Source organism: Phyllostomus hastatus, unplaced genomic scaffold (genome assembly GCF_019186645.2).
Source record: "Phyllostomus hastatus isolate PE091 unplaced genomic scaffold, TTU_PhHast_1.1 phas_scaffold_345, whole genome shotgun sequence".
Lineage (NCBI taxonomy): Eukaryota > Metazoa > Chordata > Mammalia > Chiroptera > Phyllostomidae > Phyllostomus > Phyllostomus hastatus.
Window position 1 is genome coordinate 7,269,411 of NW_025334024.1, and position 12,990 is coordinate 7,282,400.

The 12,990-nt window shown below is 45.8% G+C and overlaps 1 protein-coding gene across 1 annotated transcript in view; it reads left to right on the forward strand.

Annotated features, from left to right (window-relative positions):
* PKD1L2 (polycystin 1 like 2) overlaps positions 1 to 12,990 on the forward strand; it is an 87,974-nt gene that overhangs the window by 48,874 nt on the left and 26,110 nt on the right. Inside the window, 6 exon segments of the mRNA XM_045819129.1 lie at positions 3,148 to 3,378; positions 5,660 to 5,761; positions 8,255 to 8,433; positions 10,060 to 10,152; positions 10,154 to 10,204; positions 12,496 to 12,695. Of these exon segments, the coding sequence (XP_045675085.1) occupies positions 3,148 to 3,378; positions 5,660 to 5,761; positions 8,255 to 8,433; positions 10,060 to 10,152; positions 10,154 to 10,204; positions 12,496 to 12,695 (856 nt within the window).

Below are 12,990 nucleotides of genomic sequence, written 5' to 3' on the forward strand. Positions count from 1 at the left end.
TCATGGGTTCTCAGGGGCTTATTATGTTAGTAAAAATATACACCTACTAATGCATCCGTAACATACATGAATGTGGAATGTACAAAGGTTATATGTGGACGTGTTCACAGATGGAAAATGATATTAATCCAATAATGTGTACAAAGTATGATATAGATATAATGAGATCACTGAGGACCATAAATAAGTAAATGGGATAATCGAGTTTGCCTGGAAAATCACCCCTGAATTCTCTAAATAGCTAAAGAAAGTTCCAGATCTGTGGACTATAGACTTTGCCATGGGATAAAGGCAGAATTATTGCAAGGGGTCTGAGAACCATATTCTCACTCGCATCTTTTCTCAAAGGATACTAAAGGCACAGCTAGTGTTGCAAGGGATGCACAGAATAATTTCCAATGTTCAAAGAAGGCCTCATGCTGGAAGAGGCTGAGAAGCTGCTGTCCCCTCCCACCTGCCCATCAAGGTCTTGTGAAAACCCAGGAGGGCAAAGATCTTAAGACATAAATCAAATCTGGTCCCAAGGCTCTCGGCACTGAGGTGGTCTTGTTACTGGCACCTGCTTGGGTTTCTTCTCTGAAACTGGCCCCGCCCTTCTGGGTGTGCCAAGTGTTCCCAGAAGCCCCACAGCTGCATGCCAAATGCTGGCCGGGATTGGGAAACAGTGAGAAAAACAACAGAGCAAACACCAGACTAGGACCTATGTGAAATCCATCAATAAACAGTCGGTGCCATGCCTGTGGGGAGGGGTCAGCCTTTGCTAGGTGGCTCATTTAAGGGAAAGGGGGCCCTGGCTGGCTGGCTCAGTGAGTTAGAGGGTTGTCCTGATATGCCAAGGTTGTGAGTTTGAGCCCCAGTCAGGGCACTTACAAGAATCAACCAATAAATGCATAAACAAGTGGAACAACAAATTTGTTGGGAACCGCCCTGACTGGTATCAGAGGCTGAAACCCCCGCCTAGGCTAAAGCTAAGGGAACACCCTTGGAACTGTGAGCCAGCAAGGAGACAAAAGCTTGTCTTCCTGGCAGGAATGCTGCTTCTGCTGTTTTATTCATAACTGAACCCCAAAAAGCTTGGTCGGTTAGCCAAAGACGGGTAAGATTCCCCACGGGGGAACGACCTAAGATAGGCACGATCACTTTGGGAGGCCCCCCCAAAAGAAGGACTTGGGGGGCTGCAGCAAAAGGGGGTGATGGACCCTCGCTCCTCGGCTCTGACATAGCCTGAGTTCTCAGCGTCTGGGAGAAAACTTCCTTGTCTCTCGGTTGCCTTAGTTCCCTTGCTCCACCTAAGCCTGAAACAATGACAGGGTGGTGCAGCTCTGTACTGAGAAGTGCGGATTCCCCAGGGTGATCAGGCCTAAGAAAGAATATGTAAATTACTGTGAAACCTTCTTTGTTTAGAATGCTCTCAGTTGAATGAGAAGGGTCTTAGGAGGAAGTTATTTTGTTCCTCAGTCTTACAGCTCTTTGACCCCCAACTCAATAGACCAGCAGAGTTCTTTGTTTTCTATAGTTCCTTACTTCCCCCTAATGAGTACTGTACTTTACCTGAATTATTATGCAGAATGAGCCCAATAAAAGCAGGTATGGACTGTAAATCGGGGCTCTCCTCACTAGAAGGTGTGGCCATTTCGTCCCTACTTCTCCACAGAAACTAGTTTGTCTCTGTGCATGTTTTTTCTCGCGTGTTTATCGTCGAGCCATCCACAGCGTTGCGTGGTCACTGCTGGCCGGTGACCCACGCGCAACACAAATTGATGTTTCTCTCTCTCTCAAAACTCAAAAAATAAAAACTATTAAGGGAAAGGGGACATGTTTGATATACAACAGGTTCCTCTTTACCAGGCATCGAGCAGATAAGAACTTTCTGTGTGCCAGTGTTTTCTGCTCCCTTTCACCTTATTGCGGGGTTGAATTAAATCTTATTTACCCACAAAATAGCCCTGGGGGCAGATTTCAAGCTGGCCGAGGACTCTAGGGAAGGCCTGTTCCTAAGCGCAGGCTATAAATTAAGAGTGCAACTGGGGTTCCTGCCCTTGCCCTTTCCTGTCTCCCTGCCCCCAGCCTCATTGTCCCACACCTCATGGGCCTGCTTGCCCAAGCTCCATCCACATGCCCTGCCCCCCAGAGCCACATCAGGCCACTCTCGTGTCCAGGAGTGGGCATGCCAGTGGCCAGTCCACTACAATCTGATGATTTTGAGGAATAGGTCTATGCAGGCCCTGGAAACAGGGAGTTCTGAGGTTCTGGGTCCCCAGACCATGATTTAGAAGTGGGAGGCTAGGGTGAGGCAAACAAGGCATCTGGAGTACAAGATTTGGGGAGGGGCTCATTCTCAGGGTTACCCAAGGCCTTGCCCTAGTCCTGGCAGGGTGGTATGTACTGTAGTGGGAGTGTCTCCTCAGCCCCAACTCCTCACCCTGTATAGAGGGACCCAGCCCAAGTACAAGCCCAGGACAAGGGCTCTGGGTGCCTGGGTCTAAGGGGGAATCAAGTTTCTGGAATACGTTCCTGGTGCCAGCTTAGAATTAAACTTTTGCCCTTCCCTTTTCTTTGCATGGTTCTCCCAGTCTCAGTCTTCTTTTGCTCTTCAGTGTGAAATGGGAGCTGATCATCTTATGCTTGCCCAGGTCCAAGGGGGATCCCGGGACTCAGAACTTTCAGTATGAAAAGCAGGAAAGTCCCTGACAAACAGAGATGAACTGGTCACTCTGGATGTCCTCTCAGCACCTAGCCCATTGCCTGGTCCAGAATTAGCATTCAACAAATAGCTGTACAGTAAATGAGCATCAGGTGGGACAACAGGCTGTAATGATGTACACCAAGGTGTGGTGTGGTTGGTTGTGCAGGGTGGGGGACACAAGGGACTTTAGCTTTACCTGCAATACTCACCTAAGAAAGTCAAAGCAGACCGACCAGATGGACACTTGCCCTTTGAGAGTGAAGTGTGCAAAGATAATATTCCCCCCATTTTAAAATTATGTTTTAATTAAATTTAAAAATCCAAATGGAATCCTGAAGCTGGTCACACAACAGGCTCTCCGGTCCTTCCCTAGGACAGTGCCCACTCCTCATCGTTACCCCCAGGCTCGGGCAATTCAGGGGTGTGCTTGTATTTCTACCAGGGCTCCTTTGCGGTTGCAGGTGGGGCCACGGACCACCCTGTCCCAGACACACTGCCTCTGCAACCACCTGACCTTCTTTGGAAGCACATTCTTGGTGATGCCCAATGCCATAGATGTCCGTCAGACCAGGGAGCTCTTTGCCACCTTCGAGGACAACCCCGTGGTCGTGACCACCGTGGGCTGTCTCTGCGTGGCCTCCGTGCTGGTGGTGATCTGGGCAAGGAGGAAGGATGCTCAGGATCAGGCCAAGGTGAGATTGGATGGTCCTGGGGAATGGGAGGGAGGAGCAGGTGTGAGCCCTTGTGGGAGCTCCAGGGAATGGAGCCCAGATGGGGAGCCAAAGGCTAGTTGCAAATCTAGGCCTTGGCCCCCGGAGTCATCTTAGCCAAGATGGCCCTCTAGCCTCTTCATCTGTAAAAATGTCCTTTTTAATCACATTATCACAAAGATTATAATACTATTTATTGAGGACTTACTTTATGCTAGGCTCCAAGACCACCCTCAAGTACAATGACTTGTTAGGAAGACTCACAGAACTCAGAAAAGCTGTTATACTCATGATTATGGCTTACTACAGTGAAAGGATACAAATCAAAATCATCAAAGGGAAGAGGCCACAAGAGATCAGGTGAGAGCTTCCACTTGTCCTTTCCCAGTGGAGTCCTATGAGCAGATTTACCATTATTTCTCATAGCAATGACATGTGACAATATATGCAAAATACCGCCACCAAGAAAAGCTCACCTGAGCTTTGGTGTCTAGAGTTTAATTGGAGGCCAGTGACATAGGTGTGGAGTGGCCACATGACTGACTTTCATTATAGTGTCCAGCAAACCACATCCACTCCCTCAGGAGTCAAACAAGGCCCACAGCCCTCACCGTAAGTCACACTGTCAGCACAGATGACCTGCTGTGGCCCGGGACTCCAGGTAGTCAAAGGCACTCTTATAATGCTGGATTTTCTGAGGACTTACAGGTTATCTTTCAGGAACTGGCCAAGAGCCAGTCCTTTCTTTAAAAGGTGCAGGGTTTGGACAACCTAAGCTTGTTGCGTTCACCCTTTACTGCACAATACCTGAATTATCTTACAGGGGAGGCATCCAACGATCAGAGAGCACAATTAACTGGAGGAAAGCCACCCTCCTGGGAGCCAGAACTCAAACCCAGAGCTGCCTGACAATAAGACAGGTCTGAGGACAGAAACAAGATCAAATGACAAACTACAACAAAGTTCTGATTACTTTTCCAATAATATGCTCCCCATCTGACACATAATGAATCTTCAATAAATATTTGTGAGTATCTGAGTGAGCACATAAATTGATGCAAGTATGCAGTCACAAAGCTCTGAAACATTCTCCATCCTGTCCTCCCAACACACACCACACCTCTCCGATGTTAAGATGATATGAAACTTAAGATAAATAGTTGCAGCATTTATAGTGCTGACTTTGACTCACCCAAGGGATTAAACATTAATACTTTAAGTGCCTCAGCTGTAGGTTGGTTCCCACAAAGCAGACTCTGATGGAGTTGAGCATACAAGGTGTTTTTCAAGGAGTGTCTGGGATCAGCCCACGGGAAGGGAGGGAAGGAGACAGGAAGAACAGAGGGAGAAGCGGAGCTGGAATGCAGCCTGCTGACAGCCCAGCCAGCCCCACGGAGAACTCCGGAGCTCCCAGAGTTGGGTTGAGATGCCCAAGTCTTGATCACACCCAGGCACCACATCAATCTGCCATTGGACGTTGGCCTCCCCAGGAGGGTGCACGACCTCAACAGAGGTGGCTCTTGCCTCCCAGACAACAGCAACTTGGCAACCAGGACAACAAGCCTTCGATCGACAGGAGATCTGGGTGCCTCATCACAGAGCCCCCTGCAGCCTCTGGCCAACTCCAGCTTTTTAAAATATTTTCATTTTTTGCTTAACTACCTTAACATTCATTCATTCTTTTTAAATTCCCTTAGGGGCACAATATGGCTATCAATGCTATGAGAAATTATACAGAAACAGAGTTTGTATCCTTCACCAGATCAAACAGCAAACATTCTCAGCTCAATAGCAAGTTCATTTCCAATTTGACTACTTTGGGTCATATTTAATAACAAATGCATCTTGTATTTTTATTTTATTTTTAAAAGATTTTATTTATTTTTAGAGTGGGGAGAAGGGAGGGAGAAAGAGAGGGAGAGAAACACTGATGTGCGAGAGAAACATCAATCTGTTGCCTTTCACATGCACCTGACCAGGAACCTGGCCCGCAGCTCAGGCATGTGCCCTGCCCAGGAATTGAACCTGCGACTTTTTTTGTGTCTCTGGCTGGTGCTCAATCCACAGAGCCACACCAGCCAGGGCTCTACTTTTATTTTACAAGTTCTAGTTTTTACTTGTTCTCACCCGATGGAATGAATAAACAGCACACATAATTTTTCTTTCATCCTTTGATTGTCATGAATACCCAGCTCACTCTTGGCCACTGGGCAGTGGATAAACCCACTGAGCAGAGCCCTCCTAACTCAATCCTTCTGTCCAGGTGAAAGTCACAGTGCTAGAAGACAATGATCCCTTTGCCCAGTACCACTACCTGGTGACAGTCTACACTGGACACCGCAGAGGGGCAGCTACTTCCTCAAAGGTACCTGACCATGCAAGATCCCCCAGTCAGTCAGCATGTCCAACCCAGCAAAGTGTTTGCCAGTTCATTGTTGTGTTATTTTAGCACAGTGGGTTTGGTGCTGCAGGGTTTTTATAATTTCTTGCTTTTTGGTTTTTTTTTAATAATCTTTTTTTAAGATTTTACTTATTTATTTTAGAGAGAGGAGAAGGGAAGGAGAAAGAGAGGGAGAGAAACATCAATGTGTGGTTGCACTCCCTTCTGGGAACCTGGCCTGCAACCCAGGCATGTGCCCTGACTGGGAATCGAACCGGCAATGCTTTGGTTGGCAGCCTCGTGCTCAGTCCACTGGGTTTGTTTGTTTGTTTGTTTTTAAGAGGAAAGAATCCTTATGTCAAACAGAATATCACCCTAAGCCCCAATATTTTTTTTTAAAAAAGGAGTTAATGGGGAGTTGGGGTCTAGCCTAATGCCACTTGTCATCTCCCTTATTCCCATCAGGAATAACTCAGTTAGTTGGTTACCTGCATGCAAGTTTTGCTCACATGTGAAGAACAGTTAGTAAATTGATCAGTACATAAAGGAAAAGTAGAATTTATGAGAGAGGTGAAAAATGAAAGAGGAAAAAATGCCCACCATTTGAAAACAATGAGTCTTCATTTACATTTTTTAGGTAAACTGGTCAGCTGGCATCTAGCTAAGAGGTTGAACTGAGCCATCTGTCTTTGAACAGGCTGGCTAGAGGCAGTAAAGAAATGATTTCATTTATTTATGTGTTCTCTGAAATCCTTGACCATTTAGCTGTGGGGCGTACAGCAGGTTGTCTCCACAAGGCCTCGGCGTCTTCAGCTAAGTCTGCCCTGCACCACATCCTGCATCGGAACGCATATTCCTTGCAGCAACCTCCATGGTTCCTTTACTGAAACTGAGGGCTCCAAGGAACACAGTTTAAGAACCACTGCCATTTTGTATACTCTTCTGGAAAAACCTCCATTGTTTAAAAAAAAAAGACATTAGGCTTTATTAGAGCAGAGCATTTATTGGTTTACTTTCTTATTTTTTAATCTTGTTATTTTTATTTATGTACATATTTGTGTTATTTTTAGAAGTTGCTTTATTTTTATTTATTGCTGTGTCTTATGTCTTCAACCAGGTGACAAAAACAGAGTAAGTGCCAATAACTACTTGTTAAATAAATGTAGGAATCAATTTCATCCATCTAAGGAAACAGCCATCTCACTTCTGTTTGACACTGAAGAATTACCCTGAAGAGGCCATTTCTCTTCCTGGACAGTTGTCACATTTCAATCTGATATTGTTTTAGTTTGATTTCCCCTAGCATAGTGGTTCTTGGCTAGGGGCGATGCTGCCCTGGGCGGACAGGTGGTAATACTGGAGGCATTTTTGGTTGTCAGCAATTTGGGAGATGCTACTAGTATCTAGTGGGTAGAGGCCATGGATGCTGCTAAGCATCATACAATGCACAGAACAGCACTCGAAGCAAGAAATTATCCAGCCTAGAATGTCTATAGTGGAGAAATGCTCTTGTAGAAGCAGACTCTGAAACAAGGATTCAAGTATAAGTAGCTGGCTTGAGACGGGATCCTAGGATGCCCCAGTAGGGAAATGGGAAGCAGACAGGGAAGGGAAGAAACCAACAAAGAGTGTATTGTTAACCTGTTCCCCTTCCGGGAAACTAGAGCCTAATCCCACTTAGGGACTCTGGAAAACAGTAAGAAATGTGGGCTTCAGCATCATTCCAGTAGAGGGCTGAGAGAGCTGGGGTGCTTATGCACCAATCCCATTGGTCACTGATGGAGGCTGACTTGCAGTGTCATTCATTATCTGGCACTTTCTGGCCTGCTACTCTAACAGCCAACTGAACGACTGGGGAAAGAGACACAGCTGCCAGCAACTGCATGAGAGCTCAGGGAGTGCTGCAGTGATGATGCTGAGTGTTGTCAGCGGAGTAGAGGTAGCATCTACGGCAGCTCTTTTTAGCTCAGAAAGTCATGCCCATTAGCATCACCTGGATAGCTTCAGAAAACACAGACTATTGGGCCCTGTTCCAATATTCTTACCTGGTGGGTGTGGAGCAGGACCTGGGAATATGTATTTTCAACATAGTGGGTCCTCGTTCATTCATGTCTCAGTGCCAGGCCCTCTTGCAGACACTGGGATCATAATTGGTAAGGGGGGAACCAGTTTCTGCTCTACAGCCCTTATAAATAAATATATGGGAAGTTTGAAAAGGCTACCAGGAAGCATTTTATGAGTAAAACTCATCTTGAAGTCATGAATGCAGATAGTGTCACCCCAAATCTTCATACAACTAAAAAATAACCAGGCAGGTCCAAGATGGGAGGGGAGGAGAGGAGAGGGAAAAAGGGCTATGCTTTGTTGATTTTCTTTGTTGTTGTTGTTGTTGTTGTTGTTTTTGACACTTCCAATGAAATACAGCCAGGGGGCTTGGTTACCATGTGGTGTTGGTCACTCCTCATCTCTGGATTTCAGGTGACTATCACCCTATATGGTCTGGATGGAGAGAGTGAGCCCCACCACCTGTCAGACTCTGATATCCCAGTTTTTGAACGTGGAGGAGTGGATGTCTTCTTACTCTCCACCCTGTTCCCTCTGGGAGAACTGAGGAGCCTGCGGCTGTGGCATGACAACTCAAGGGACCAGCCATCCCGGTGAGTCAAGGGTGAACAAACCACGACAATCTACTAAGCCCTAGGCTAAGGGTGGACATTGTGCATATGCTGCCCTGCTGATCCTCACAAGCCTCTGCAAGACACATAGAATGGATCTCTATTTCACAGATAAGGAAACTGAGGGTCAGAGAGAACCACCAGTCACAAGTTGAAATTGTATCTAGGAGAGAAACTAGAAGTTGCAGCCCTGGGTCCAGTGTAGCTCCACCCTTGGTACTTTTGCAGCATTGACCTATCATTTAACCCCTTGTTTCACTATCTGTAAAAGGAGGACAAGTGCCTATCATGAAGAAAAACCCTGCCCCAATAAGAGGAGACTAAAGGAGACACTGAGCTGATTCTCTGGTAGAAGAAGGTGCTGCTGCTGAACAATAAGCTAAGGTCATCTTCACAATGACTCTCAGGGACAAGTGCTGTTATCCTCGTTTAGGTGGGAAAATCTAAGCTCAGAGAAGATGAGTGACTTGTGCAAAGTCACAGAACTGGCGAGCTCAGAGCAAAGACTCCTCCCCATTCTGCTGAGATCAAAGCTAGTGGCCCAGATGAGTGGTTTCCAGCCTAACCACCCATCAGCAGCTGGCAGCTTTAGAAAAATACAGCATTTATATTGATGTCTTTGATTTACCTAAGGGATTAAACATTAATACTTTAAGTGCTTCAGCTGCAGGGTGGTTTGAAGCAGACTGCGTTGGAGTTGAGCGTGCAGGGCATTTATCAAGGAGTTCTGGGGTCAGCCTCTGGGATGGGAGAGAAGGAAGGAAGCAGGATGAGCATAGGGAGAAGAGTTTCAGTGCAACCCAATAATAGCCTAACCCCCAGCCCAGGAAGCTCTGAAGCTGTCCTGAGTTGGGTTGAAATGCCCAGATCTTGGTCACACCCAGGCACTGCACCCACCAGTCAATGGATGTCAGCCTCCCCAGGAGGGTGTGTGACCTTAAAAGATGTGGTTCTGGCATGCCTGACAGGGCTATCCTCCCAGAAATGAGAAAATGCATGTTAAGAGCCTCCTGATATAATCCCCATTATGTAGTAATGCTCAATAAAGAGCAGCTACTGAGATCATCACTATTCTTATTGGCTGTAAGGCAACAGGGGAATTGGCTGCTTCTGGATCTGACATCCAAGCAGAAGCAAGATGATTTCATTTCTTCCCCAGGCTTCAAACACCTAACTTGAAGTCCTGAGTCCCAGATCGATGGTAGGCTCATTCTCTGGGTAGCAGCCTGCAGGAGGATCAAATTTTGTGTACTTAAGTCTGCACCTCCCTGAACACACACATTTAGACAACTTGGCTTTCCTCACTTGTATCAGGATGCTGGCCCTGCACTTGCTGCCCCGTGTCGAGGTTAAAGGTTTCAGAATACACCCTCTTGCAGCATGTCCGTGAAAACATGGCAGCCTTCAACAGCTGAGCTCCCCACATGAGGCCAAATTCACCCACTGATCAGGGCATTTTGACCAAGGCACCAAGAACAGTGCAGAAAATAGTTTCTCTTTATAAGAGCTCTTGTTTTGGGCTCAGGTTTGCAAAGATGTCACCTTTGTGGTGTTCAAAGAAGACTTATCCCCTGACCTTGTCCTCAAAAGTGTGTGTCCTTTCTCCAGGTATGTAAGCTGCGTGCTGGTGCATGACCTAGTAATGGACCAGAAGTGGTATTCCCTCTGCAACTCATGGCTATCCATCGATGTTGGAGACTGTCCTTGACAAAGTATTTCCAGTGGCCACAGAGCAGGACAGGAAACAATTCAGGTACTTTTTTTTCCATTTTAATCAACTACTCTTTACTTTTTCTTTCATTTCTAGGGAAGCTGCATTATAATCCAGTCACAGCCAAATAAAAACACATTTCAGCCCTATCAGGGCTGGGTAGCTTTGAGGGTGTGACAATCAGTTTTTCTTGTTGGGACTGAAAGGCCCTGGAGGGACCTGGACCCTCCAAGACAGAATCTTCAAGGTGGTGAAAATGGTTGAAATGGGTATGCATACTTCCTTATGAATGTCACAGAATAATATTTTTGTATGTGTGAGCAGTCTGATTTGAATGGTGATTCAATACCTGGTCATTTGGGGTTTCTCCTTCATGTTATTTTACACTAGTTGCATTTTTCAGCACTTGTCTAACTTGGCTTTACTTCCTTCCACGTCTGTCTCCAAACACATACATGCAAGCACAAATGTACATACACATATAACACCATAGATTGCTGTTTCTTTTATCTCCTTTAAAATATATTGCCTTGTTTCTTTAATGATATAATATGAACATGAACATCCTTCCAGAAGAGTATGTTTAGATCAAACTTTTCCATATTGGCTGCATAATGTTCCATAGAGTGAATGTACCATAACTTTTTTAACCATTCTCTTATCAATGGACATTAAATCTGTCTTCAATATTTAAAAATCAAGAGACTTCACTGAAAACATGGCAAGTATGGAAATGCTGAGCCAGTATTCCTACATGATACCCAATGCTGAAGCTGACTGACTAGTCTTCCTCTTACAGGGACCATATGCTCTCCAGTTTACCACAGTCCTCACCATTCCCTATTACATGACCTCTAACCCACTTCACTCATTTACTTGATTTATTTACATCTATCTGGGCCTCCTTAAGCATTTGAATTTGTGACCTCTACTTTAAATGACTTCTGAGGTAGGTTTTTTAAAAAAATCTGTTTCCAGTGCATTTACTAAGTCTGACATTTCCTCCCAGCTGCCACTGTGAGCAGCAGTTCAACCTCCAAGGTAGAAAAAGTCTGAATCAGAGAGACTTGGACCCCAAGAGATACAACAAAGACATGAGATGGACTGCAAAGCCCCATATGCCCACTATTGACTTGCTGCATGACCTTGGATAAGTCCCTCACATCTCCAGGTCTCAGCTTCCACATCTGAAAAAGGAGTTGTTCAGTGTGTCTACTCCAAAAGGGACCTGTGCAGGTCCCATGAAATGATGTATAATATGCTTAGTACAGTGAGTGGCTCGGAGTAAAAGCCCAGTTATAGGAGCAGATACTATCCTCCAATTGTATCAAAATGTGTGATGCCTGAAAACTAGACAAGGAGCTCTCCAAAGGTGGGGCAGTGACATTCCTCTGTGAATCCCTGGGGCCCAAGCAGAGCACCTGGCATGCAGCACCAGGATCACAAATACTTGTTAGATGAATAGAACAGTCATGTGGACAATCACTGTTGTTGGCAACTGACCTCCCTCTATAAAGAGTACCTTTACTCTGAGTTCAAGCCACTCACACACCCCAGAGTGACAGTCTAAGTATTGTACAACCTTGGAGAGTGGTGGCACTGGGCCATATGAACAGAGCCAGCTGGGAATATCAGCTCAGCACACTCTCAGGGAGACCAGTCTTCACTCATTCCCATCGCCTGAATGCCCATCCCTCTCTCTGGGCCCTTGAAGAGCTGCTGTGGTCAAACTATACTGTATTCATAGAGATACAATACGGATTAAGGAGAATGTGGTATCATTTTCAGGGCCCTGTCTTGTCAATTTTTATTCTCTCAAACTGAGTCTGAACCCAGAACCTGGAATTTTTCACCACTATCTTTTAATGCTCTAATTATAACAAATTTAATGTCATAGTTATATTATTACATTAAAACTATAACAAAAGTAATAATTGCTAACACTGATGAACACTCACCTATATACTACCTACTTAGCTAAATGCTTTCCAAAAATTGTAACTTGTAATTCTTTCAACAATCTGGTGAGGCAGATTCTGTTATTACCCCATTTTACAGATGAGTAAATTGAGGTGCAAGGAGTAAAGTGACTTGCCTGAGGTCACACAGCTAGTAAGTGGGCAGTCTAGGATTCCAACTCACTCTGTCCAGAGTCCCCATTGTTAACTCTAAGTGATTCTGCCATGAGGCTGTATTATTTTTACAACAGAAAATAGATGATAAATCTTAGAAACAAACCCCACCCTCTCATCCCAAGATTGTTCCAAAGACACCAGTCTTCTCCCACTCCCATCTCCTTACATGCCTGTCCCCCTCTCCCTGCCTGTCCACAGACACCTGTTTTTCATGAAGACCTCCATGGGCTTCCAGGACGGACACATTTGGTATTCTGTCTTCAGCTGCTCGGCCTGGAGCAACTTCACCCGCGTCCAGAGGGTGTCCTGCTGCTTCTCCCTGCTCCTTTGCACCATGCTGACCAGCATCATGTTCTGGGGGGTCCCCAAGGACCCAGCTGAGCAAAAAATGGACTTGGGTAATTCCCACTGTCATGGCAGTTAGGGCTAGTGGCTGGTGGACCTGAGCTGTCACTGTCCCAGAAACGCCACGCAATTCCCGAGCTCCCAAGACCACTCTTGGTTTCAGTAATTCACTAGAAGGGCTCACAGAAGTCAGGAACACCATTATACTCGTACTTATTACGGAGAAAGAAAATACAGACTAAACCAGGAAAGGGAAGCGGTACATGGGGCAGGGTCCAGGAAGGACCAACTGTGGAGCTCCCAGTTTTCTCCTCCCAGTGGAATGGTGGACAGTGCTCACTCCTGATA